The sequence below is a fragment of the Gallinula chloropus genome (assembly GCF_964237585.1).
Source record: "Gallinula chloropus genome assembly, chromosome: 2".
Lineage (NCBI taxonomy): Eukaryota > Metazoa > Chordata > Aves > Gruiformes > Rallidae > Gallinula > Gallinula chloropus.
The window spans coordinates 37917307-37943391 of NC_140086.1; the positions used below are offsets into that span (position 1 = coordinate 37917307).

The 26085-nt window shown below is 48.7% G+C and overlaps 1 protein-coding gene across 1 annotated transcript in view; it reads right to left on the minus strand.

Annotated features, from left to right (window-relative positions):
* Positions 1 to 13325: 13325 nt before the first annotated feature.
* The window catches only part of DNAJC5B (DnaJ heat shock protein family (Hsp40) member C5 beta), a gene marked incomplete at both ends in the record, with an annotated part of 29921 nt that continues 17161 nt past the window's right edge, over positions 13326 to 26085 (minus strand). The window contains 3 exons of the mRNA XM_084259979.1: positions 13326 to 13420; positions 18966 to 19140; positions 23062 to 23275. Of these exons, the coding sequence (XP_084116105.1) occupies positions 13326 to 13420; positions 18966 to 19140; positions 23062 to 23275 (484 nt within the window). The remainder of the gene's footprint in view (positions 13421 to 18965; positions 19141 to 23061; positions 23276 to 26085) is intronic.

Below are 26085 nucleotides of genomic sequence, written 5' to 3' on the forward strand. Positions count from 1 at the left end.
CACAATCACGGCTGCTGAGGGAGGTACAGCAGCAGTGGGCCTTCAGATAGAGTTATGGTGGTTAACATCTGCCTTCAACATCTCATGGTGCTCTCCCTGGCAGCAGGTTACGTGAATCCCATCCCGCTGCTCCTAAGGAATGGAAAAAGGGACCATTCATGTTTTTTCATGCTCCCTAATGTCCAGACCTGGCTGTTTGTTTTTTTTTAAAAATTATTATTATTTTGGGGCTTTTGTTTGCCTAATGAACCTAAGACTAAATACGCAGAGTTTAGTTTCAGTAGCCAGGCTTTCTGGTACAGACTTGTTTATGAAAGCCTGAATGGACAAGTGTCAGGCCAGAAATCAAACAGCAATCAAAGGCTACCATTAGAAAGAGCCCAGCAGCTCACTGACACCCAGGGTATTGTCAGGGATGGGCCAGACGGCCTGGGGCAGGAACTGCTGATGGGTCAGGGTGCTGATGCTATCTTGGTATCTTCAGAGCTGTCCTCATCCACACAGCCTGTCCCAGCCCTGCAGGACCTGTCTGTCTCTTTGGGGGTCCTTCAGTGGAGGCAGAACCAGGTGTGGGGTGAAGGCTAAAAGGTTCTTCTACTACAGCATGGTGGAAGCTGAGGCAGATCCCACCTCCTCCTCCCATGAGCTGGGATTCCTCCTCCAGATGCCATGGGAGCAGGCAGGTTCTGCTGGCCCCAGGGGCTGCTGGGGGGTGGGGGCAATGGAGTTTATGAGCAAAGGGGCATGACACAACTGCCAGCACTTGGGAACTGTGTGACATGACAATGTTTTTCTTTTTTCCTTTTGGCATGGGCGTTGCATCAGGTGGCATGATGTGACTTGTTCCCCACCTACAAAGCTCATCATCACAGCGGAGCAGCACTGACTGGGATGCCGGTGAGAAGTCGGGATTTCCACCGCACAACCTCCGCTGGCTGCCGGAGAATTCCCATCTCCCCTCCACACTGCACCCCACATACACCCCCCACCCCAAGAACACCAGCGGATGGGAGCAGCACCGGAGACCAGACACTCGGGGCCCAGGACTTTGATCCTGCTCTGCAACCCCCGTTTTGGCGGGAACCCCGAAGTGGATGGGGCTGGCCCGAGGGTACAACAGCACCCGCGCTGGGAGTCCCCTACCGCTAGGGGCCAGTGGCGCAATGGATAACGCGTCTGACTACGGATCAGAAGATTGTAGGTTCGACTCCTGCCTGGCTCGCTAGGGTTACTTTTTATACTCTTTTCTCCCTGGCTTGCGTGCTCCCAGGTTCCCACCCAACCGGGTACGGCCGGAGGGAAAACTGAGGGTAAAAAAACCCGCCAATAAACCCAAACAGTTAGAAAGCTGCAGGAACAGATTTTCTCCTTAAACGATTCATTTAATTCAGCCCATACCTGCACATCCTGCTCAGCATCCTCACGAGGTTTCAACTCCATCTCCAAAGAGATTTCTTTTATTTTAAATCCTGCTTATTACATGGATCTTTCCCAACCCCACTCCAGCACCCAAGTCTATTCACAGCATCTTCCAGTTTTCCACTATTAAACTTTGGTTTGGCTGACTCACTGCTCCTGCTGCTGGAATGGGGAAGGTCTGGCTGCTCTGGGGAATGTCCTGGGAAGCTAAAAATTATGTCTAAGTGACCAGGACATCATCTGAGAGACCTGCTACCAGCTGAGTGATAACTGGATAGATCAGGTGACCTTGAAAACCTAATTAACTCAAGCCAGGTGAAGAGTAGGTACAAACAGAAGTGTGTGCTTACAATATTCAAAATAGACAGAGTGACAAGAGTACCTAAGTGCCATCTATGTGATCAGCCTGGTATCTTGTCCATACACATGCCACGTATCTCAGACTGCATCCATCAGCCAGCACCTCGTCGTGCGGGAACGTTTTCACCATCTCTCTCTTGAAATCCTCCAGGCAGCCTGAAATTTTTTTTCCTCATACTCTGAACTCCTCTGAGATTTATTCTATTTCCCCTTTCTCCAGGAGATGAGAGAGCTTTTGCTTGAAATGCAAACAAACATTTTCTTACAACACGTGAGCTGAAGAGTTATTTTTGTTGGAGGAGGTATCACCCTGGTACCTGTCAGGCCATCCAGTGGTTGGCCTGCCCACCTCACTCTAGTGACCCAGTGCATCAGAGCGGCTTTCTTATAATCTCTGCCATCTTTTGGAATTGATACAAGTGAACTGAATGGCTGAAAGACAAGGCCAAGAGGGTTGTGATCAGTGGCAAAGTCTAGTTGGAGGGCCATGGTTAGTGGCTTTAAACTGAGAGAGGGCAGGTTTAGATGAGATACAAGGAAGAAATTCTTCCCTGTGAGGGTGGTGAGGCCCTGGCACAGGCTGCCCAGAGAAGCTGTAGCTGCCCCCTCCGTGGCAGTGTTCAAGGCCAGGTTGGATGGGGCTTTGGGCAACCTGGTCTAGTAGGGGGTGTCCCTGCCCATGGCAGGGGGTGGAACTACGTGGGCTTTGAGGTCCCCTCCAACCCAGCCCAGCCTGTGGTTCTGTGACTGAATAGGTGCACACAGCTCGTTATTGGCCCTTGCTGGAGACAAGACACAAAACTATTTAAGCTCTTGCAGGTGATTAATAATTTGCTCCTAAATGAAGTATCTAGCAAGCTCTCATCCAAGAACTGACTAGGCTGTAATTGTAGTAAAAAGCATGTAGTAAATTTAAATACATGAGCATATCTTGTAGGAGTGGGATGTCATGGATAAAGCCGGGCAGGAGCTTGCAGGAGCTCCCGCTGAGCCTCGTTAAATGTCCTTCCCGACTGATAATCTCGCTTGTACCATATTTCCAGAGATACTCTGTCTTCCTCCTCCCATATCTGAAACCCACCCCAGAAAAACACTCTGGCACAGAGAAGACTCATTCTGGGTTCTCTTCCAGAGAAAACTCCCCTTCTTCCCCTGCTATGCAGGCAGACATGGCCCCTTTCAGATGCGTGCCCTATCTGCAAGCCAGGAGTCGCTGCCAGCCATGTGTTTCTGCACACCACGTAGCACCTCTCCTGAAAACAGATGACTTGAAGGAAGAAGGAAGGGGGATAGCAATACAGAAAGTGGAGGGAAAAAGCAGAGTGGGAACGCTGGCCCTACGGCTTACAGTATCTTAAGCGAGCCCGTTTGTCTGCATGAAACCCCTCGTGTGTAAAGGACCCCTTTGTCTTCTCCCACTGCTCCACCTTCTCCCAGGTCATCCCGTGCACCCACAATCAAAGGCCAGGGCCAGACATCACACCCGTCACCTGAAGCCAAGAGACAATGGAGCACTTTTATCCACTGCCATCAGCCAGGACTCTCAGAGCCAGCGTCCGTAGGGGTTGTCTGGCATCACAGAAAGCAAAATCAGGCAGGAGTGTTCAGCACCATGCAAAGCAACATGCAAAACGGGGGAGAGCCTGCCCCCAGCTGAACTGGTACCCCAAGGATCACCCTGGAAGAGAAGGCCTAATAAAACTAGGTAAGAATGAGCTGAAAAGGCCTAAGTTTTGGCTTCATCTAAGATAATGCCATATATGTATATCTATATATTTTATTGTGATAATACATTACTATTATTAATTATATTTAAACTACTAAGTCTATTTTAATAATTAACTGCAATATGATTGCAGAAAACAATCACAAAAGCCCTCACAAAAGCATCTCTGCCACATGGATTGTGAGGCTTGCCAGGGCATTTCCCTCGGGAGGTGTGCACTGCTCCCCTGGGGAGGTGTACAGCTTCCCTCGGGAGGTGTGCACTGCTCCCCTCGGGAGGTGTACATTGCTCCCTTTGGGAGGTGTGCCCTGCTCCCCTCGGGAGGTGTGCTCTGCTCCCTTTGGGAGGTGTGCTCTGCTCCCCTCGGGAGGTGTACATTGCTTCCCTGGGAGGTGTGCCCTGCTCCCCTCGGGAGGTGTACATTGCTTCCCTGGGAGGTGTGCCCTGCTCCCCTCGGGAGGTGTACATTGCTTCCCTGGGAGGTGTGCCCTGCTCCCCTCGGGAGGTGTACATTGCTTCCCTTGGGAGGTGTGCTCTGCTCCCCCTGGGAGGTGTGCCCTGCTCCCCTGGGGAGGTGTGCTCTGCTCCCCTCGGGAGGTGTACAGCTTCCCTCGGGAGGTGTGCTCTGCTCCCCTCGGGAGGTGTGCTCTGCTTGCACCTTACACCTGCCTGAACAGGCACCCGGAGCCTCTGGGGCACAGCCGCCGCTCCCGGCGGGACAGGGAGAGAGGTGAGGCACGGGAGCGGCGGCGCCGCCTCCGTCTATCACCGAGGGGCCGAAAAAGTTAAATTAAACACAAGACGGAAAGCGAGTACAAAATATGAACGTCTCCTTCGAGCCGGAATCGAACCAGCGACCTAAGGATTTCCGTGGGGCGCGGCCTCTACAGTCCTCCGCTCTACCAGCTGAGCTATCGAAGGGACCTGTGGTTCGCCGACCAGCGGCTGCCCAACGTGCCATCCCTACCCCAGCGCCGAGCTGTGAGCATGCGCCCTGAGAGGGCCGCGGTAACAGCGCATGCGCGCAGCGGGCGTGCCGCGAGAGGCGGACTCGGTGAGCCGGCGGCGGTGGGGCCCTGTGCCGCGTGCGGGGCCAGTGGCGCAATGGATAACGCGTCTGACTACGGATCAGAAGATTGTAGGTTCGACTCCTGCCTGGCTCGGAGATATTTTGCTACCTTGGTTTGCCCCGCTACGCTCTGTTTTCGCTCTCCCCCTGTGAGGGGAACCAAGCTGGCTTTGCCGCCTGCCTCCCTCCCCAGCGGCCATGCTGGGCTGGGCAGCAGAACCCCATAGCGCTTACACAGAGCCTGGCAGAGCGCAGTGTCCTCGGACACGCACCTTCTTTCTGTTTAAAGGAGCATCTCCGAGGCGGGGGTTCTCCAGAAAGCCTTCTGCAAGGGGCTCCCGACGCCTCTTAGCTCACCAAGCAAGAGGGAGGAAAAGGAGGGTCTGGAGGTGTATGACATGCTGAGGTGCTGTGGGGGTTTGACCCGGGCTGGAGGCCAGACGCCCACCAAAGCTGCTCTATCGCTCCTCTTTTCAGCTGGACAGGGAAGAAAATAGATATTGAGTGGCTTAGGAGTGAGATAAGGAGAGGGAGAGATCATTCTGCAGTCAGTGTCATGGGCAAAACGGACTCAACACAGAATAAAGGAAAGAAAACTCTCTCATTTATTACACCGCACTGCACACCCAGTGAGACCAGAGGGTGCTCCCCACCCCTCCCTGATTAGCAGACTTCACTTTAGTCGTGATTTCGCTCCTTTCTTCCCCCACATTGTGGCATGGGGAGGGGCAGGAACTGGGGAAATGGGGGTTTTGGTCAGTTCCTCACTAGACGTTCTCCTTAGCTGGGGGGAGCAGGGGTGGGGATGGGGGGGGGGATGAGAGCATTCCTCACACCCTTTCCCTGCTGCACTGTGGAGTCCCACCCACTGGAGACAGTCCTCCATGTACTTCTCCAACGTGAGCTCTTTCCCATGGAGCTTCAGCTCCTCACCAGCTGCCCCAGCGTGAGTCACTGCTGTGGGGTGCAGTCATAAATCATAGAATGTGTCTCAGTCTCTCAGGCCCAGACTGCTCCAGCCTGGTCCTCCACAGGGTCACAAGCCTCCCCCCAGCAAATCTGTTCCGGTGCAAATCTCTCCCTTGCTCATCTCTGTGTCTGTCTCTCTCCATGGGCTACAAGTGCTGCCAGGGCCTTGCTCCAACGCAGATCACAGCATCTCCTGTATGTCTCCACCTACTCCAGCGTGAGGCCTCTCCACGGGCTGCAGGTGGGGTCTCAGCCTTTTCCATGGGCTGTGTGGGGACACCCGCTCCACCATGGGTTTCTCCACAGGCTTCAGGGGCATCTTTCTCTCCGGCACCTGGGGCGCCTCCTCCTCCCTTCACTGACCTTGGTGTCTGCACAGTTCCTTACATCCCTTCTCTAGTGGCAAAAAGCAGCTGCTTGTGGTTTTTTCTCCTAAATGTGATTCCCAGAGGCGCTGTGACTGTCCCTGATGGGTTCGGCCTTGGTCAGCAACGACTCTGGCCTTGAGCCGGCTGGTGTTTGCTCTGCGGGGCCTGCAGAGAGCTTCTGGCTGCTTCTTGCAGAAGCCACCCCTGCAGCCCCCCTCCTCTGCCAGAACCCAGCCACACAAAGCTACAACAGGTTGCGCTTTGCTTGTGCTGCCTCCAGCCTGTCTGCACACCTCAGTATCCTGACTGTCACCAACCTGTCACAGATGCCGCGAAGTGAAGGATGGCGATCGCGAACGTCAGCAGCACTGGCGGGCAGCGATTCATCGCCACGCGCACCGCTTCTTATCGCCAGCTTGCACTGAGTCCACAGACCAGGGACACCCCGAAGCTGTGGAGCATTCTCAAGCCTCTTCCCTTCCTCTCCCCCTCGGGCTGGCCGGCTGTTCTGGACCCGCTGCGTAGCCCTCATGTCACGTACTTGTCCTTCCACTGCACAGGAAGGATGCTGCCGTGCTTCCCCAGAACAACAGTCTCCATCGCACTGTCTGCCTTCAGCTGTAGGGCTGACTGTACTGCACGAGGCCCACGAAGAAGAACACACGGCTCCTCTATGGGCACAATATTATAGAATCACAGAATCATAGAATCATAGGGGTTGGAAGGGACCTCGAGAGATCATCGGGTCCAACCCCCCTGCCAAAGCAGCTCCCTAGCTCATATTGCACAGATAGGCGTCCAGACGGGTCTTGAATATCTCCAGAGAAGGAGACTCCACCACCTCCTTGGGCAGCCTGTCCCAGGGCTCTGTCACCCCCACTGTGTAAAAGTTCTTCCACATGTTGGTGTGGAACTTCCTGTGCTCCAACTTGCAGCCACTGCCCCTTGTCCTATCCCCACAGACCACTGAGAAGGGGCTGGCTTATTCCCCCTGCATCCCCTGCCTCAGAGAATTATAAACTTTAATTAGGTCCCCCCTTAGTCTTCTCAAGGCTGAACAGTCCCAGCTCACTCAGCCTTTCCTCATAGGGGAGATGCTCCAGGCCCTTAATCATCTTCGTAGCCCTTCTCTGGACTCTCTCCAGGAGATCCCGGTCCTTTTTATACCTGGGAGCCCAGAACTGGACACAATACTCCAGGTGGGGCCTGACCAGGGCAGAGTAGAGGGGGAGGATCACCTCCTTTGACCTGCTGGCCACACTCCTCCGGATGCACCCCAGGATCCCATTGGCTCTCTCAGCCCCCAGGGCACACTGCTGGCCCATTGTTGTCATCAACAATACGTGTTTCCCCGGTAGGTGACGGGGGCCTTAACCCGCCCGGCTTGATGGTGCCGCTGCTGGATAAGGCAGACGCCGACAGCTGTAAGAAAAGTTGTAGCCTGGGAGGTGCTGTACTCGGGGACACAGAGCGCTGCTGCGACCATGTGCCCCGCGCTCCAATGGCGCCAAACTCGGGTTCAACCCCATCCCCCGCCCCGCCGTCTGTGACTGACGGCAGCCGTAACGCGGGAGGGGTGAAAAACGAGGGCGAGCCAGGCAGGAGTCGAACCTACAATCTTCTGATCCGTAGTCAGACGCGTTATCCATTGCGCCACTGGCCCCACACAGACCCTGTGTTTCCCTGCCCCATAATATAGGCCGCGTTCCGAGCGCGCGCCCCGCCCCGTCGCGTCAGGCCCGGCCGCGGCGCTCCCCCCCCTCCCGCTCTACCGACAGGGGGCGCCCCCGACAGATCCTGCCCCGCCGTGCGGCGAGCCCCGGCCGGAGCGGCCTCCCGCCCCCGAGCTCCACGACCCCGCGCATGCGCCGCGCGGCGCCTACGCCAGCCGTGCTGGGTCCTTGTAGCGCGGCGGCGCGGCGGTCGCCAGCTCCCTTCGATAGCTCAGCTGGTAGAGCGGAGGACTGTAGAGGCCGCGCCCCACGGAAATCCTTAGGTCGCTGGTTCGATTCCGGCTCGAAGGAGACGCTTGTGTTTTGTTTTTCCCCCACGCGAACCCCGTTAGAGCAGCTTCTTTTTAACCAGCTGCAGCACACGGCGGTTTTCTCCCAGGAACAGCGGGGGCTGCCCTGCAAACCGCGCCTGTGTGCCGCGGCCGGCGCTCAGCAGCAGCGGTTGCGGCGGCGGGACGGCCGGCCCAGGCCGCGGTACCTTCCCCAGGCGAGCAGAGGTGCGCTCTTACTCCCGCTCGCCACGGACCCTCCCACAGCAAGGCAGCGCAGGAGGTCACCCGCTGAGAGACCTTGTCTCGTCGCAGTTAACTCGGATGTTGAAATTCTGAGGGACGCTTCTCCAAACCTCTCCCTCACCTCTTCCTCTCTCTCTCACCTTCTCCCCTCCCTCTCCCTCTCTTCCCCTCCCCTCTCCCCAAACATCCAGACGTTATTTTTCCTGACTAAGGAAGTACCTGTACATTTACATGCTGCCGCCATACCGATCCCTTCCCAAGCCCGAGGTGGGTGCCACGTGCAGGAAGGACTGAGGCCTCTTGTGTGAAACTCGGTGCCTGTTCCTCTCCCTGGGAGCCAAAGGGGCACGCTGGGTGTGCTGATGCAGCTGGCAGCAGTTCGTGGAGGCGAGGAAGGGGATTACTCCCACCCCTGGTCCTTCTACACGCTCTGTAACAGCACAGAAAATCCAGCAGGGCCTCTAACTGCTCGGCTCTGCGTGCTTCAGCGTTTTTTCTGCGGTCATGCCTTGGCTGTGCGTTCCAAGGGAAGGAATGGAATTAAATGTCTGACAATTAGGGTCGATTTTCTTTGCATTAAGCTAAGTGGGTTACCACACAAACTCGTCGCAGGGGGAAAAGCTCACGAGCTGCCTAAGTAACTGGTAATGCTGCTGACAGGCCTGAACCATCTGCAATGCCTCTTCCCACGTGGCGTTTTGAGGGACTCTGGGTATGAGTTCATATGTAAACACACAAAAGGGCAGCTCTTTGAGAACACGCCCGGCCAAACAGTTGGCCCTTGTCCATTTTTCAAATGCTTGGGCTTCTGCAGCCACTGGATACCATCCTAGTGAGAAATACTCCTGTCTTGTAGCAGGCCCGGGTTATATGGCACTCTGCACCAGCCCTTGGACAGATGCAAAACCCCCTGAGTGAGATGCTGGCCCCAGGGACATTCACAGGACATCTGCCCCTGTCATCAGCAGCGCCGCAGTGTCGCTGTCTGCACGCACCCTTTGCTGGGGAGACTGTCCCATGTAGAAACTGCTGCCAGTGAGACTGCTGCCTTCTATCGCTTCATCTCTCTGATGGGCTTGGGTTTGGGTTTGTTTTCTTTTTTAAAGACAGGCAAGCATTCTGCAGTGCATAATGGCTTTACAACGTGCAGCGCTCAAGCTCTGGCTGCTTTGCATAGGTAGGCTCATCTGCTGCGATCCACGACCGAGTTCCTCTCTGGGGAAGCCCAGAGTTGCTGCCTGCCACTTGCTGGGGTGAAAAGCTGTAATTTTAGACAGCTGTCTCAACAGCTTCTCTGTTACCAGAATTAAGTTGTTGATGCTATGGAAAAGTAAAGGGAGTGCTACAATTCATACATGCAACCTTTATTAGTCAGAGTGGTTGACAGCAAAGGTAGATTTTAGTGTGTAGTACTTTACATATAAATAAAAGCAGCAAAACGGGAAAAAAAAAGTGAAGATCTGTACATTGTGAGAGGATTAATGGATGTGCAACTGAACTTAATGCTGAAACAGATCATGTGAACATAGCTATGTTCATGTTAGGATCTTTTCTGAAAAGCAAACAAATGAGTAAGATCACACTGAAGAGCTAAGTCCTGAAACCCTTATTCATTCTTTCTCCATGTGTCCTCAGAGTTGCTGGCCCTGACAGTGGTGAGAGAAGCAGATACTCTGGTACTCTGAAAACTAAATTTTTTCTTTGGAATTAAACTATGGGTTTGGACACCCAGATTTTGAAGCTGCAAGTCCTGGAGAACCCACTCGGAGGGCTGGTCACTGGTTTGTTCTGAGTTTTTTGGCTAGCTGAGATAACGCAATGTGGCTCTCCTGTACAAATCCCCGTGTAAGTAGAAGGGCTTTGCAAACACGCAGCAGCTTGTCCATCTTTGCATCACACTGCAAGATCGAGTCATAAATCTTTAGCAAGAAAAATCTCTCATTTAGAAAGAGTAAATAAGAACCACATGACTTGCGGTATATCTCAAGCCCATGGAGATAGCTTCTTTGATTTCAGTAACATTTGGCTCTGGCCCATAGAGTGGGATCCTCAGGGACATTGAAGGCGGTGTATGTGAAAAAACTCCCCAATTACTTTTGTTAATCTGGGATTTATCTTTCCCTCCCTGGCTTTAGGTCTGCTCTGTAGCTGTTGTTGAAATTAAGGGTTCAATTCTCAGTGACTTCCATGGGAGCAGGAGGAGAGATTCCACACAGGAAAGGATTCTTATCATTGTAGAATCACAGGCTGGCTTGGGTTGGAAGGAACCTCAAAGCCTGCCTAGTTCCATCCCCCTGCCATGGGCAGGGACACCCCCCACTAGCCCAGGCTGCCCAAAGCATCATCCAGCCTGGCCTTGAACACTGCCAGGGAGGGGGCAGCCACAGCTTCTCTGGGCAGCCTGTGCCAGGGCTTCACCCTTCTCACAGGGAAGAATTTCTTCTTCAGATCTCATCTAAACCTGCCCTCTTTCAGTTTAAACCCATCACCCTTTGTCCTGTCATTTCCACTCCCTGACAAACAGCCCCTCTCCAGCTTTCCTGTAGCCCCTTCAGGTTCTGGAAGGCTGCTATAAGGTCTCCTCAGCGCCTTCTCTTCTCCAGGCTGAACAAGCCCAGTTCTCTCAGCCTGTCTTCATCAGAGAGGTGCTCCAGCCCCATGATCATCTTTGTGGCCTCCTTTGGACTCTGGATTCCACAGAAAACATGTAGATTTACACCAGGCTTTTCTCCCTATGCCTTTCCCAACTCTCTGCTAGAAACGACACGGTCGCTACACTTCCACAGGGCATTTCTCTGCCAGACAGTGACATTTAAGAAATCGGTTCAGCTGCGGATTTATTTACTGCCTGCTACGTGCTGTCCCTGCCCCTTTGTTTGGAGATAACATCTCCCACCGGAGCAAACACCGTGCAAAGGGGAGGACTGAATACAGCCAGAAGCTGTGTGCGTGCGTGCGCTCGGGCGAGTGGGTGTTGGTGCGCCCCAGCACGTACAGCACGGGCTGTGCCCTGCCTGTCTCACAGCACCAGCACCCCGACGCACCTGCCCTCCGATCCAGCCACCCCTTGGGAAGATGTCTGGCACTGGGCTACTGTGGGGAACGTTCCTTCTGGTGTCACATCTCCTCATCCCCAGGCTGGTGTCACCAACCCCCCCCCCCCCGCCCCGCTGTGATCACTGGGATGAATGGGGCACATCCCTCCAGCTCTGCTGGGCAGGTAGGGTGGGAGTCTGGATTTACGTACGTATGAGTGGCCTCCAAAACTATGTGCAACATGGAGCTGAGGACAAAGAGGAGCCCACGGGTAGGAGCGGAGCAAGAGCCTGTGCACGGCCCCAGCCATGCCAGGACTTCCCTTCTTCTCTGAAGCAGAAAAACAGAGCTATTTCTGAGGGCAATGTGAGCGCTAGCTGCCCCCAGTGCCTGCACCTGGAGAACAGATATATAACCTGAACTGGAATTAATGGCTTTTAAAATGTCCATGTGTTATGGGAACTTTAAAGAAATGTTAAAACTGCTATTTCTTGACTTTGGAGTTACAGCTAGTGTGATGAAACACTTTTTCCCCATATATTAAGCTGCCAATGAATGACATTTGATGTGAAAGGTGAGAATAGAAGGAAGACAATAATGTTTCACAACTGCAGAATCCAATTTTAAGGAAGGGAATAACACTTTTGACTGGCTATATATTCACTGGTCTATATAATTTAGTGGTACATTATGTCCCCCTTTGGGCCACAGCACTGTGATTAGAGCAGCAAAAATAGCAAATGCACAGAACTGACAATGATTGACATAACACGATCAATAAAGAGTAATTCAGCTGTCTAAGGCTTAAACTACTGTATCGAACCAGTGAAGTGCTAAGTTTAAGGTCTCAGAGGTATTTCCTGAGCTCTTACAAATTAGAGGCCCAATTTCTTCAAGCTTGCTTTAGCCACACCACACGTATCTCCACCGATGTGTGCAGTAGTACCGCTGAAGGTACGTCTCATCTCCACCTCTTTATGCAAAATCACACAGTGTGCTCTTAAAGCCCCTCTGGCTGGGGCAGAGGGGGGGACCCAAACTCACCCCTATGAGCTGGACTGTTGAGGAGGACAGTCTCTCCTCTGCTGCTTGCCTGCCTTGCCAAGTCCTTGCTGCTCCTGCAGCCCCAGTGCCAGCGCTGGCACGATGGCTTCCAGCCCAGTGCCAGCAGGGCAGTGGGGCCGACAGCCAGGAGCACAGTGGAATCAGCAAGCTGGCAGAAAGTTGCTGGCTGGGGATCAATTTCCAGCACACTGCAGCTGCAGAAGGAGAAGCTGAGGCTGCCTGGCACAGGCAGCAGGCCTGTCCATGTAGGAATGGGGGCAACTTTGCCATGGTGCTGTCACCAGCTACGGTGAGAGGAGAGAGGCTCTGGGGCAACTCAGGGCCAGCCTTCCCCTCCACGGGGTCTTTGCCCTCCATCTCCTGCATTTGCAGCTTATGAAGGGGAAGGCACATGTGCTTCTGGTGTTGGATGAGGCTCCTGGATTTGGAGTGACCTGCATGGTAACCACCAGCAGAACGATCCCAAAGCACCTTTCCCAGGCTCAGGTTTATAATTGTTGGGCCCCAGCAAGCTGCTAGCTGCTTTCCAGAGAGTGTTTTGTCCCTGGGAAGGGCAGCCCAGTCTGACTTGCCTCTGACTTTCCCTCTGGGGTCTGCTAAAGAGCATTTCCAGGGCTCCCTCACAGGAACACTTCACGTCCAGCAAAACTGCCGCACACAAGGAACATTCTCAGGACAGGAAGAGACAGAGCTGGTGTGTCTGGAAGTGGACTTGGGACTGTGTCTGCGACGTGAAACCCCAGCTGACGGCAGGGAGAAGAGCTACGATAGCACAGGGAGCATTATTAGAGGGAAAGACTGTGCAGAGACGGGCAGTTGGAGGCTGTAAAGACAAGCATGCTGGTCCGTAGAACTCTGTACCGACCATACATACCTCCTTGCAGGGTGTAGATAGCAACCTACTGAAAGTGGCCTAGAGAGAGATTCTGCCTTGATAGGAAATTACTCTCAGGTTACTCTTGCTTAGCTTAAAGACAACTACAAATACAGGCTGCAGAGTTTCTCAGGTGGTTTTTCTCTCTGTGATACTCAGTGGGCAGCACCAACAGGTCATGCTTGCCGGCCTTAGGAGTCTGTGCGGTAGCTCCGATGGCTGTCCCCTATTAGCTGGGTCTTCTCAGTTGCATTAGTCGGCTGAAGCACAATAGGAGTTTCTCCATCTAAATTGGGGAGGAAGAAAAACAATACTTGAGAAATCCTTCGCTTGCTACCAAAGCCAGACTTCTCATTAGCGGCACAATGTTTCATCTGCTGTGTGGCTATGGCTTAACCTTGGCTTCACAGGCAGCAGTACGCTTTCTGGAGAGATGGCGATGCCCACACCAAGTCTACAAATGCTCTTACTCCCTATCCACGTGCAGTGGCAGATTTCTGGGTGACTAGTGCTACTGTTATTGAACTGGACATCAGCTGTACCTGGTGATTTGCAGAGGCTGTGAGACAAGGGTCCCTGCGTGTCCCAATTGCAAAGCGCTTGTTCTCACATATGTCTGAATGTAATGAGCGCTGTCGTGAGTCAGCAAGCACTAACCTTGGCAGTGTTAGAGAGGAGGGGCCAGAAATGAGCCTTGAAGAAGGCAAAGTTAACAGTAACCAAAGAAGAGAGTCAGAGGGGAAAATGAAATTGCGTGAGCAGTAATGTACTTGAGAGGGAAGAAATCATATATATATATATATTCTGAAAGCCAGCTAATTAAATAAAAATGTTAAATTACATTTTGAAGTCTTATGTAATATATTTGCAATAGGATTTTGAGAGTTACTGTTTTAATGAGTTTAGAACTGCCAGTATTATTACTATATAAATCCTTACTGCTTCGTACTTTCTCATTCCATGCATTATGTGTTTGGTTTCCCAATATATCTGTAAAAAATGTGTTTGTTGTAGAGAGGAGGGACGTGAAGTCCTTACAGAGTTCCCTGACGGCTTCTGTGTTCCCTTTGATAATGAACAAGGTTTGGCTGTCCTTCTCCTGGGCCTCTTTCCAACACACCACTTTGCAGGATGGGGGGAGGAGGAGGGGACTCAAGACTCAGAGACTGACTTGTAAAGGTTCAGCCATCACAGTCAAGTGGTTTCATATGAAAAAAAGTTTGGACTATCTAAATCTTGATACTCACAGCCTTCACAGTAATTGAATACAAATGATGCCTTTTTTTTTGCCAAATGACCGAATGTTCAGAAAAAAATCCATCTGACATTTCCTCCTGTTTACATGACAGTTGATGGGATGAATCATGGGCAAGAGATGTAATGTACAGGAGTAACTTAACCCAGAACAGGAATCTAATTGCATGCCATACGGCTTCCCCTCAGTGGGGGTAGAACAACTTTTGACTCCGTCAAGGTGAAAGGCAAGAATGATTAAATGCCAGGCAGCTTCTCTGTATGGGCAATTCCGTATTTAGACACAAGGTCAAAGGCAGACATGTTTCACAACTTCTAAAAGTCTATGAGTAATTAATGTGTAGAGCTGAGCTCAGGCAGAGATTAGTTTGGCAGCTCCAACCCATTTTTAAGTTGGGATGTATTTTCTAGATTTCTGAGCAACACTCCCTCCCACCCTCTGCTGCCTCCGAGTTGTTCACTTTATGGAAGATCATGGATGGAGGGCAGAGACTAGCAGTTAATTTTGCTGTGATAGCCAGATGTGCTGTGAGGGAAAAGGACCCACCGTGAATCGGTGGCGTTGCTTCCAGCTGATCTGCAGACAGTTCTCAGCTGACACCTCCCCAGGTATTTTGTTGCTCGCACCCTTCTAAGTTCTGTGATGGGTTTTATCAGAGCAGGGACCCATGGTATAATAACTGGTACAAATATAGCCTGCTAATGGAGAGCTGCAGAATGGAGGGGAGGCAGAATTCACAGTTTAAACTGTTTTCTATAGATAGCTCTTGCTCACTCTTCGCCTACATTGGTATCATATGGAGTGCGGAGGAGACAATGAAGTGCTAAAAACTTACTGCTTCTGAGTTGGGAAAGTATTTTGTTATTCAGGTTCTTTTTTATTGTTATTGTTCTTTCTTTCTTTTTATATTTTTTTCCTTTTTTTCTCCCAGATCTCATTTTCTGTAAAATGGAAGTTGGTCTAGGAATGCCTTGCGTTGTTCTCATGATGATAACCAAACAGGAGAGGAGAACAGACCTGCCAAACTGCTTGAGCGTGTCATTGCACCCTGAAGTACTAAGGCAAGCCAAATTCCAATTGCACCTCCTCAGGGACCACAAAAGTCAGCAAAAAGTTTGCCACTGACTTCAGTGGAAGCATAATCTGGTGACCTGCACCGTGTGTGTGAGTGGAATGGATGAACTATTCACATGTCTCCATGCTGTGGGCAAGTGAGTGATACTTCCTGCTGCAGGTCACCCATAACATCATGGCATGACACCACCCATTACCCCGCTTTACACTTTTTTTAATGTCATGTTTGATCTGAAACCCTGAGAAAGTCACATTTAAAATGTAACAATCCAAGTACAAGATCGATTCTTTTGGTCTTTTATTGTACATTAGGCCTCAGTCCTCTGTGGTACCAATCAACAGTCATGAGAAGAAATCGCTGTAACCTAAGTACAGGCCAGGGCTTGCACATCCCCCAATTCCTTTAGCTCTGATGGTATTGCTACTTGTGGAAGTACTTGCTGTGAAATGAATCTCTCACAGCAGGTTATAAAACCAGTTCAGCACAGGAACTAGTCACATATATTTGAATAAAGCTTTCTTCTAGAAGACTATGCCATTGCATCAGAGCTGAAGCCTTTGACATGCTGGTGTTGATTTCAGGGCCAACTCGCTTTGCCTTTACATTTTAAGGAATGGATCATTGAATTTTTGATCTCACGTATCTTTTCCCACTAATAAATACATTAATTTGAAGAGTCAGATCAACTGTAATGGTTTGATTTTGTTGAGGAGAAACGGGGGAGACTCTGAAAATTATTAGTGCTGTGCCAGCTTGAAAGATGAAGTCCAAATCTCAACCCCCACAACCTACATATTGCCTCTCCCACACGATAGGGGTGGCTCCAAGCAGCTCCCCCTGAGTGCAGCAACCCGGTGGGGACTCACTCTCAGAGCTTTCTAACACCAGGAACGGTGATGCTTTATCAATGTTGCATTCCTCAGAAGAGCAATGACTGACTACAGAGTATTTGGCTTGGTAATCTACATCTTGACCTTAGTAAAAAAGTTCTGGCTAGCAGGGGCAGCAGGAAGCACAGAAATTAATTGCCAGCTAGAATGCTCAGTCTGCGGGTGGAGGGCATGTGAATGATTTGGATCCTAATAAGATTTCCTCTTCCAAAATGAAATCTGCTGCAGGGGTGATTACAGTTTGTTCCTGAATTACCTATAGGAGCATTTCTATTATTTACATAAAGTAAGCCCTGAGTATTCGTTTCTGTGGCACAACATTTGAAAATGTCTGGTGGGAAAGCCCAATCTGTGTCACTCTCAGTCAGCTGCGTTGTTTTGGCCAGCATCCCTAAAATCTGGGGAGCAGGGAGGGAGGAAGTGTTGTTTGAGCTGGTTATCCTTCATTTTGCTAAATAGAGTGTCTAATACTTTCCTTTCAACTGCAAAGGAGTTGCTCACATTATCCTCTGTCATGAAGTCTTTACTTTTATTCCTGATATATTGCTCACTTAATCCAATTTTAAAAGATAGAAACTTCTACTGCACTGAAGTAGGCTGGTTTTAATTGGTAGGAAAACCTAGCAAGACTGAAAAGAAGGGCAGGAAAGGTAGAAATAACTAGTTCTCTCCAGGCCCTACCTATACCCTTAATACTGTCCTCAAAATACTTAAACCACAGAATTTCACATTAAATTAATTTTTTATACTGGTACTCTGCTAAACATTTAAAATTATTTTTAAAAATTGATATCTCAGTGAGACTTGGTGGGACTAAAGGGCTGCAGAGGTGGCTTAAATTACTGAATGCCAATAAATACCACCTGTGCAAGAATTTTCTTTGTTGCCACTGGGGAATTTTGTGCTGGATTTTGAGAGAGCAAATTTAAAAAAAAAATAAAATAAAAATAAAATAAAATTAAATTAAAAAATCTTATCCTTCAGAGTTCCATCTCCATATTTCAAACTTGGCTGTGGTGACATATATATCAAGAGTCATATTCACTTTGCATTTTCCCGGTGCCTAATGCCTTTGAGTACATCACATTTATTTCAAATAATGCACTGTGGTTATAAAGTTTTCACTAATAGTTTTCGCTGCCTTTGCAGAGACTGCTCAAGTATGATGAATTTTTTAAGCTGACTATTTACCTTGATACATCTCTAGGCAAAGCCAATTTAAAAACACCACCACACGTTGGCATATCAGTTATATAAATAGCATTTGTTTCAGCTACTACAAGTGTTTTGTTACATATTTATGGAAGGGTAAATTTGTGTGAAATGTTTTGGGGAGGGAAGATTCTTCCTGCTAAGGGAACATGACATTCGCAATCTGGCAGAGCTAATTTAAGCATAATAAATGTAGGAATATAACAGCGTAAGACCTTCCATAACAATAGAAGGGAAGAAGGGGGAGCTGACTGCTTAGGGCCTTCCTCACAAAAAAGTGTGATTCTTACCATGGTTTGTACCAATTTGCAACTGAAAAGTAGCGCCCTAGGTCTGACTCTCATGTCTTGGCCTCTTACTGCTGGAGCAAGGATCACCCTGTCTCTCAGCCTGTCCCGCACGTGTCCGACTCTAACTGGTTTGGTATGTTTCTTACTCCTCTGAAAATGAAGGCACAACTCTGCCCCACTTCAGCAGATGAGGATGGGGCTCTTTGTTTCAAATATGTAACCCACTCTATTGTCAAATTAGGAAATCCTCAACATCATCCTTTGGTATAGCCAGAACCTCATTGTGCAGCTGGGGGACACAGCAAAGCTGAGAAGAGAGGGTCACCTGCTGCAAAGGGGGTCCCACTGTCCCCAGCAGGGAGCTCTTGCTGCTTTCTTTGAGATAACATTAGCAGCTGGCCTGCCCCACCATGAGGCGTGGTGGGGAGTTAAATGGGCAGGGAACTACACACTATTTTGGGAGGATTAGTTTTAACCTGGATTGTATCCGATCTGGCTCCTGGTAAGGTAGCACAATTGCTACTGCCAGTGCAGAAGACACTGAGAAGATTGGGGGCAGGATGGGAGAGGGGCAGGGCAGCAGCAGCTCCTCTGCAAACTTCCCTCAGTTACAGTGCAGGCTTACTGGTGGCAGCTCTGCGTCTTTTTCTTGACATCTTTTCTTAAATGAGCACAGCTGGCCCACCACGGTCACTGATAAATTTTAAATTAATAAAAAACAAATGGCTGCTTATTCAGGCAGATCAGGTGTGGGAAGCACCAGTGCAGGCAGAGCCTAACCTCTGAGCTCAGGAGCTAGGATATGGAGCGGTGTGGGCATGGGGCTAGAGGGGGAACATCTTCTCTCAAGATGAGCCCTAAGACTCTAAGACTGTTAATGTCCATGTCTCTCATAAGTGATACGGAGATATTTAATTGTTAGTTCCATGAGTTTAGTTTTTCATGCAGCTTAGGAAGTTCATCAGGTCACAGTGTTAGCTGGAGTGAACTGGCGTGTCTCCACTGGTGTCTGGAAGCAGCCTCAGCATTGTGAGCAGAACATCTGGCCCACAGGCATTAAGGACTGTTTTGAACAGCTTTGCCACACAGTAAGCCCCTATAATACACACCTCTTTCCATGTCATTCTTAATTTGCTCTTCCAGATCTTCTGGAGACACACAAAACTCACGCTCTTCCCCTTCAGGTGCTTTGGGTTTACACTTTCCACAGCAGCAGTTGAAGCAGCAGCAGAAGCAGCAGCAGAGGTAGCAGCCCGTCAGCAAGCCACAGACTGCAAACAAGCCCTGGGTTAAACACAGCAGGAGGAAAACCCTGTGAGCAATGACCTTCCTGGAACTCCTGGTAGCCTTTTGCAGCTGACGACAGCAAATTGTCAAAGGAACTCAGGTTCCCACGTGCTTGGCACTCAAGGAGGCCAGCCACTGGCCGAGTGCCTAAACAAGGGCCAGATCTTCCAAACTCCTCCTCACCCACCAGCTCCTGCTTGCTATTCAGATCCACATCCACAAAGAAGGCACCAACCAACAGGCGCCTGTGTGCTCAACTTTTGAAAGTCTCTCTTCAGCTGATGGCCCCTAGAAAAAATCTTCCAGGCCATATGCAAAACCCCACCCACCTGAAAATGACTCATTTCCATCTTAAAAATGACTCATTTTTCCAAGATCATTTTCGCAAACACTTATTTACCAGCAGGTTTTTTTGTCAATAACACAGGCAAGAGAAAAAGAAGCAAAGACACAGATGCATCCCACATACCTTTAGGCACTGAACTAAGGCATCCAAATTAGGATTGTAGCCCCCGTGGGCTCCCCACATAGTCAATGGAAAGCTAAAAGCCCTTCCAGACAGTGATTCAGCCCCAGGAGGATTTGAATTACCCTCTAGGAGTGTCTCTCTTACTCCTCATTAGCCTGTGCAGAAGTACACAGGTGACAACTCCTAAATTAGACTCCTTGGGCTGTGGTTTCTTGATCTGGGGACTCAGGCAGCAAGAAGTTCCCACCAGCATCACCCTCTGCTCACTCCTGTGGCATGAAGCATGGAGGCTTTATCATAGCCATCACAACTGCTTGGGTCCGAGACCAGAGATCTCCATCCACATTCAACAGCCAGAAAACTTTAATTTCCAGAGCTTTTCTTCCTATAGATGAGATCACCGGTGGGGCTAACAGCTCAGCTCCACAGCTGCTTGTCATGTCAGCAGCAGTGGGAGGGGAGCTGCAGGAGGGGAGCCCTTTGGCTGGCATTGCTGCCCCATGCTCCGTGCGTGCACGATGGCAGCCTGGCTCCTTACCAAGGGTGGATCCAGGCCTGCACCATGGTGTTTGTGGCAAAGGACAAACGCCAGCCACTTCATGGACACAGTGGTGTAGGAGCAGAGGAACGCCAGCTCCTCATAGTGAAGAAGTCTTTCCTAATGTCAAATCTAAACTTACCCTGCTCTAGTTTAAAACCATTGCCCCTCGTTAAGAGCATTAGAGATATACAGCCTGCCTTTTACTAAAAACAGGCTGCTGAGGAAGAAAACAAGCCCAAATGTCAGGGTATTGTCAAATTTTGACAATGAAGCCATGTAAATAACACTTAGCTATATCTGCATGTATCAGGCAATGTTAGCAGGGGACGACTGAATCATCTTTGAAGGTAATAAGAATATTTACATGCCTAATATTAATATAGGCATATGTTGAGAGTGAGGTGCTTTTAAATGAAAAGGACTATGAATTTTTGTTTTAAAATGTTTCCCTTCCAATGGACACCTGAAACTTTTATAAATGCCATAACCTCCAAAATAAGTTATCTGGCTGTTCATCATTTATGCCATGGAGAAGAATAAATGAAAAAAGAAAAAACCCAAACAAAACCCAGGATAAAACCGTAGCGGGAAAATAAATGTTTCAAGATTTCTTCTGCTTATGTTGTCACAGCAAATCAGGAATCAGCTTATTGATGTGATCAATAAACTGTGTTCATGGTAGAGGGAGAATTACTGGGTTTTTGCTAAAGCAGTTAAACAAAGAAGCCCGGTGCCTGCCAGCGGAGAAGCAGTTAAAGTTGCCATTACCCATGTCAGTATGTTTCCAGTTTGATACACCTGCTAAGTCTGGCACTCTGGAAAAAAAGTAATTTTCACTTTGCATTTCTCCTTTCATATGATTTTCCTTACGTCTAATGATACACCTCCTCACCATTGTCAGATCTGCTCAGTATGAGTGTGATAGGGAAGAGGATTTACCGGGAATGTCCGCAGTTGAAGAGGAAGATAACAAGCCAGAGCTGTGGTCCCTACTGTCTTCTACCACAATGGAGGAAATTAGGGGTCCAGAGGTCATCTGCAAATGATGTCTCAGACTCAAAAAGTATTATGATGGCCAATATAAAAATGTGTGACTGACCCAACATTTGTGTATGTGTTAAAAAGAGATGAGGAATAGTGATCTCAGCTTGAAAAAAACCACTCGGTGGCCTGTTTAGACTTTGCAGGTGTCAAGATTTTGGGTTGGGAGAGGAATAGAGATACCACCTGTGACAAACCTCAAATCAACCTGTGGGCATAGCTTGGATTTTATGCACAGAGTTTTTAAAAACCAGGAAGCAGTGATTAGTTTTGCCGGGGTGCAGCTTCCTTGAAACAATCCACGCCTTGCTCCATCAGCTGTTAAGGACTTAGTAAGTTCTCTCTGCCCTCTACGCTGCTCTCCTTATGAGTTGAAGCAACAGCGGTTATTTCTGTTCCTGTTTTTCTAACCACAGAGGATTTTATACCTCATAACATCTCCATTAAAGATCAGTAAACAGAAGAGGAAATAAAAGCTAGAGGAACAGCAAGTAGTGACGAAAACCTTGTTTACCGAGACTGTTTAAAAGGGTCGGCACTGCTGCTCTCTCAGCTCTAAGGCAATGCTTCCTGGCCTCTGAGCTGTGACAAAGGGGACAAAGAGAGAGGGTGGACAGCAAAGATAAGAGGGGATGATCCATCAGGAGAAGACAACATCTGTGGTGGGGGGTCCAGCCCGCAGCAGCATCCCGCTGCTGGCAGCTGCTGGCAGAAAGCCTCCAGCCCCCTTCTAAAGGGGTGCAACTGGGCCTTTGCAAGTGCAATTTAAACACAGGTATTTTATTCATTAGTTCCCTTCATTCACTGTTCCGCCTTCAAACGGCTTCTGTCTCACCCTGACTCAGCAGACAACTTGTGGCTTCTCAGACCCACAGAAGAGCCAGTCTGAACGGGGGCTGTGGGGCAGTGAAACACTGGCCGGACCCGTGCTGAGCACAGGAGTCCATGTTCCACGGTTCTCAGATCAAAGCTGTCGTAGTGTGCTTGCTTCACACAGCACAGGTCGTTTTCCAACCTATCCCAGCCAAGTCCTTGCTTTCCTCTTCTCCTGTTGCTGGGACTGGGTGGGGAGAGTATGGATTCTGCACATTTGCATTTCTGTTGGTTTGTTACACTTGTGTAACAGAAACACTGGCATTTGACAGATGCAAACATCAGAGGACTCCAGCAACATGAGAGTGCACATCAACACAACTCCTTTATGACTAGAACATCCCACGAGAGGTTTTTCCTTGAGCAATATGCCAGGTTTTGATGCATCATTCTCTTACTTCCCTGCTCTCTTCCATTCCACCCTTCTCATCACTTTTTCTCCCACTTCCTTTCTCTAACCCCCTCGCCAGGGCACATACATGACACCATAATCAGAGAGTTATGCATGATTATTGCTTACTTACGCTATGTGCTATATATAGCAAAGAACACAGCTAAATTTGTGCTGCAATAACTTATTAACTGGCTGTCACATAAGTGGGGCTTCTCATTTTTGAACAGTGAGTCATTTTTTTTTTTAGTCATTACTGAAAAGACAGTCAAAATTAACCTGGAGCACTAGATTCAAATCTGATTAATGTCCGAAAGTGTTACAAAACATGCATTCTGCTTGACTATTTACCAAGTTAGAAAGAAAAAGAAAACATTCTATAGTAGCACTATTCTGAGCTGATGTTCAGTCAGTCAGTGACAATCTGCCACTGTTGAGTTTCCCAATTATGTTGTTTAATTAAGCTTTTAGTAGCCATTTACATTTAGATCTTATTATTTGGTAAGCCTGTAGAGAGAGATGGTGTTTACCAGGGGGTTACTCGTGTAGATAATTGTCTCTGTGCCTTGTAATGTTTAATTTCCAAAGGAAGTAACAGCTTACCTTTGCCCACCAGCTTGAGAGCATGAAGTAGGTGTTAACATTTTCCTCCCCAAACTGTTCTGCCACATAGAGCCCTAATGATCCGTACTTGTCGTATATGTTCCGCTTGGACAGATCAGTCAGTGTCGCATGAGCATTGTTGATCTCTTTAAATTTTTCTGCAGCCTCTGGGTTGTCTGGATTCTTGTCAGGATGATATTTCAGAGCCAGTTTTCTTAAACATGAAAAAAAAAAAAACCCACCCCAGAAAACAAAAATCATCTGTATATGTGTGCATGTATACAGACACTTACAAAACACCACCAAATATTGCAGTAGAGATAAAATCATTCTAAACAGCATGTTCAGCCTTATTTTTTTTCCCCAGCTTTGATGTGCACAGAGGATTCAGTGGAAGGAAAGCAAGGTAAAGTGCCTAAACGTTAAAGTTTTGGTGAAAGCTATTACACTGAGCATGAACACTGTGTATTGATAGCAGGTCAGCTACCATGTTAGAGGAGGCAGGGATATATGCTGAAAGCACAGATTGCAGCATAAATCACAAGCATTTGCCGGCTTGTGGCTGCCAACTGATTTGCATCGTTTAGCAAGTTTCAACAAAGATAAAGATTCTTTTAAAGGTTGTTTAAAAACACGATGATCATACTGCTTATGCCATCAACATTATCTTCTTTATAGCAAAGGAAATTCCATATTTGATTGCCTGTCAATAATAGCCATATTAAAGTTTTGGAAGCAATGTCTGTGTTTGCAGCAGGCCAGACAGCGATGGTGGAAAACTCAGGGGTTGCAACAGAAGGGTAGCATCTTTCTAAAGCACAAGGTACATAAGGCATAGTGAGTTACCCTGTTTCAAGTGCCTGTCTTTGGGCCTGATTCCCCACTGTCACACTTCTGAGACAGTCCTTAAAGCAGTGGAAGCTGGTTGTCAGCTCTTCTGGGCTCTTGATGCTGGTGGGAAGCCTTTGCTAGGACAGGACTCAGTATTGCGCATCCCAGGACAGGTACAGCTTGAAAGGAACAGTGTGGGACTGTTGGCTCATGGACAGTGCTGGGGAAGCACAGCTTGGAGAAGAAAGGGTTTGCTTCCAACCATGTCAAAGCACTGGCAGCATGAGCTCACACGTACTTGCACCACAAGCGGAGACAGAAAGTGAAGCGTATCTTTGAAAAAATCTCCCCTCCTTCTAAAGAACTGGCAATAAGATTTTCCAGGATATTTATTTAATGACTAGTGCTGACCTCTAGTGGCACCAGGAGCGATTCAGTAGTGTTAAATTCTGTCATCCTCATCTCAGTCGAGCTATGTTTCACTTTGTAAATATTCTCTAATATCCATATATATATTTTTTCATATAGTCATGGAGCTAGCCATGACTATGACAGTGTTATTTCTGGTGTGAAGGCAGTGTCCCCACACTTCCTCAACAAATTTACCCTCAGAGCAGGGTCTTGCTTGACTTTCCATTGAAGTCCCAATACAGGTTATTCTCCCAGTAAAATTTAACTGCTTTGCTCCTGATGCCCGTTCCAGCCTCGGAGAAGTTCTGTCTGCAACAAGACTGATATGCACCTGGGAACAGCTTTCACCAATGATCTCTGTAGTTCTATACACTGAACCCAATTTGTCTTCTCCTATATACTACATACCTAATAGCATGAAGGTGCTTACATTCAGTCTTACTTACTATGCTGTGGCTGTGGTACCTTAAACATAAATTTTGAATCATATGTAACATGTGGTACTGTAGACATAATAAAAGATTAAATGGGAGAACTAGAAAAACAAGCTAAGTATTGCATGACTAATGATATTATGTGGCATCCAAATATTTAAATAGCTGATGCAATCTGACCCTTTTCTTAGCTGAAAACAAACCTCAGCAATTACAATTTAAAAAAATAATGGGAGAGGTGTTACTTTAAAGACCCATGTATTGTTGTAGTCACTGGACAATCGGTCTCTACCCTTTCTTTCTTTCATTCACCACAAACCCCAAAACATCTTCTGCCCTCTCCATATACCCAACAGTCTAATGAACAGTAAGAATTTGAACAAAATGGAGTTTCAAGAAGGTGAAACACATTGGTTTCACACTCACTTTACTTAGGATAGCGTTCAAATACTAATAAAATTACTTTCAACATAGTAAACAAAAGATTAGTTATTTTCTTATTTTGATTTTGGGAAAATTTGCCTCACTGAAAAGAATGCATAAAAACCCCCATCCCTGCACACCAAGATGACATTTAGTAATTGGAGATGATTTAGGAATAGTAAAGGGATCTGTATACTGGTAATGTGTATGAATGACAGAAATGACACTGACCACTGCAGCCCTTGGTGGAAGGAAGGAATGAGATGTTTTCAGGAGAGAACAGACAACAGGGAGAGAAATGGCCATGCCACAAGATGGATGGGACACATAAGTAAAAGAAAGTCAGAGGAAAATTCTCAGCACCTCTGTAAGTGGGACCCCGAGGATGAGAGCTAAAATTAGAGTAGAAAGTACAGGAGGGGGGTTCTGGTGAGGATGAATATGGGTGGAGTTAGAAAAATACTGGAGGCAGAGAACTAAGATGTAGAGAATGAGATATGGATGTGATGTGGAACATTTAAAGATGTCACAAAAATCCTTGATGTTCCTTCGATAGCTCAGCTGGTAGAGCGGAGGACTGTAGGCTCCCTTGCACGGCCATCCTTAGGTCGCTGGTTCAACTCCGGCTCGAAGGAGTGCCCTTTTGGCTCTGCAGCACATCCTGGGGCACCTCTGCCCTTTGCCCGGGCCTGCCTGGCTCCCCTTCCAGGGCTGCCCAGCCCTGAGCCCTTTGCTTTGCTGGGGACCAGATGAAGGGGGCCTACGGAACAGCTGGAGATGGCCTCTTTGTCAGGGCCTGCGGTGAAAGGACCAGGGCCAATGGCTCGAAGTGGGAAGGCAGCAGCTTTAGATTCAATACAAGGACAGAATTCTTTACTGTGGGGGTGGTGAGACACTGGACCCAGCTGCCCAGAGGCTTTGTGGA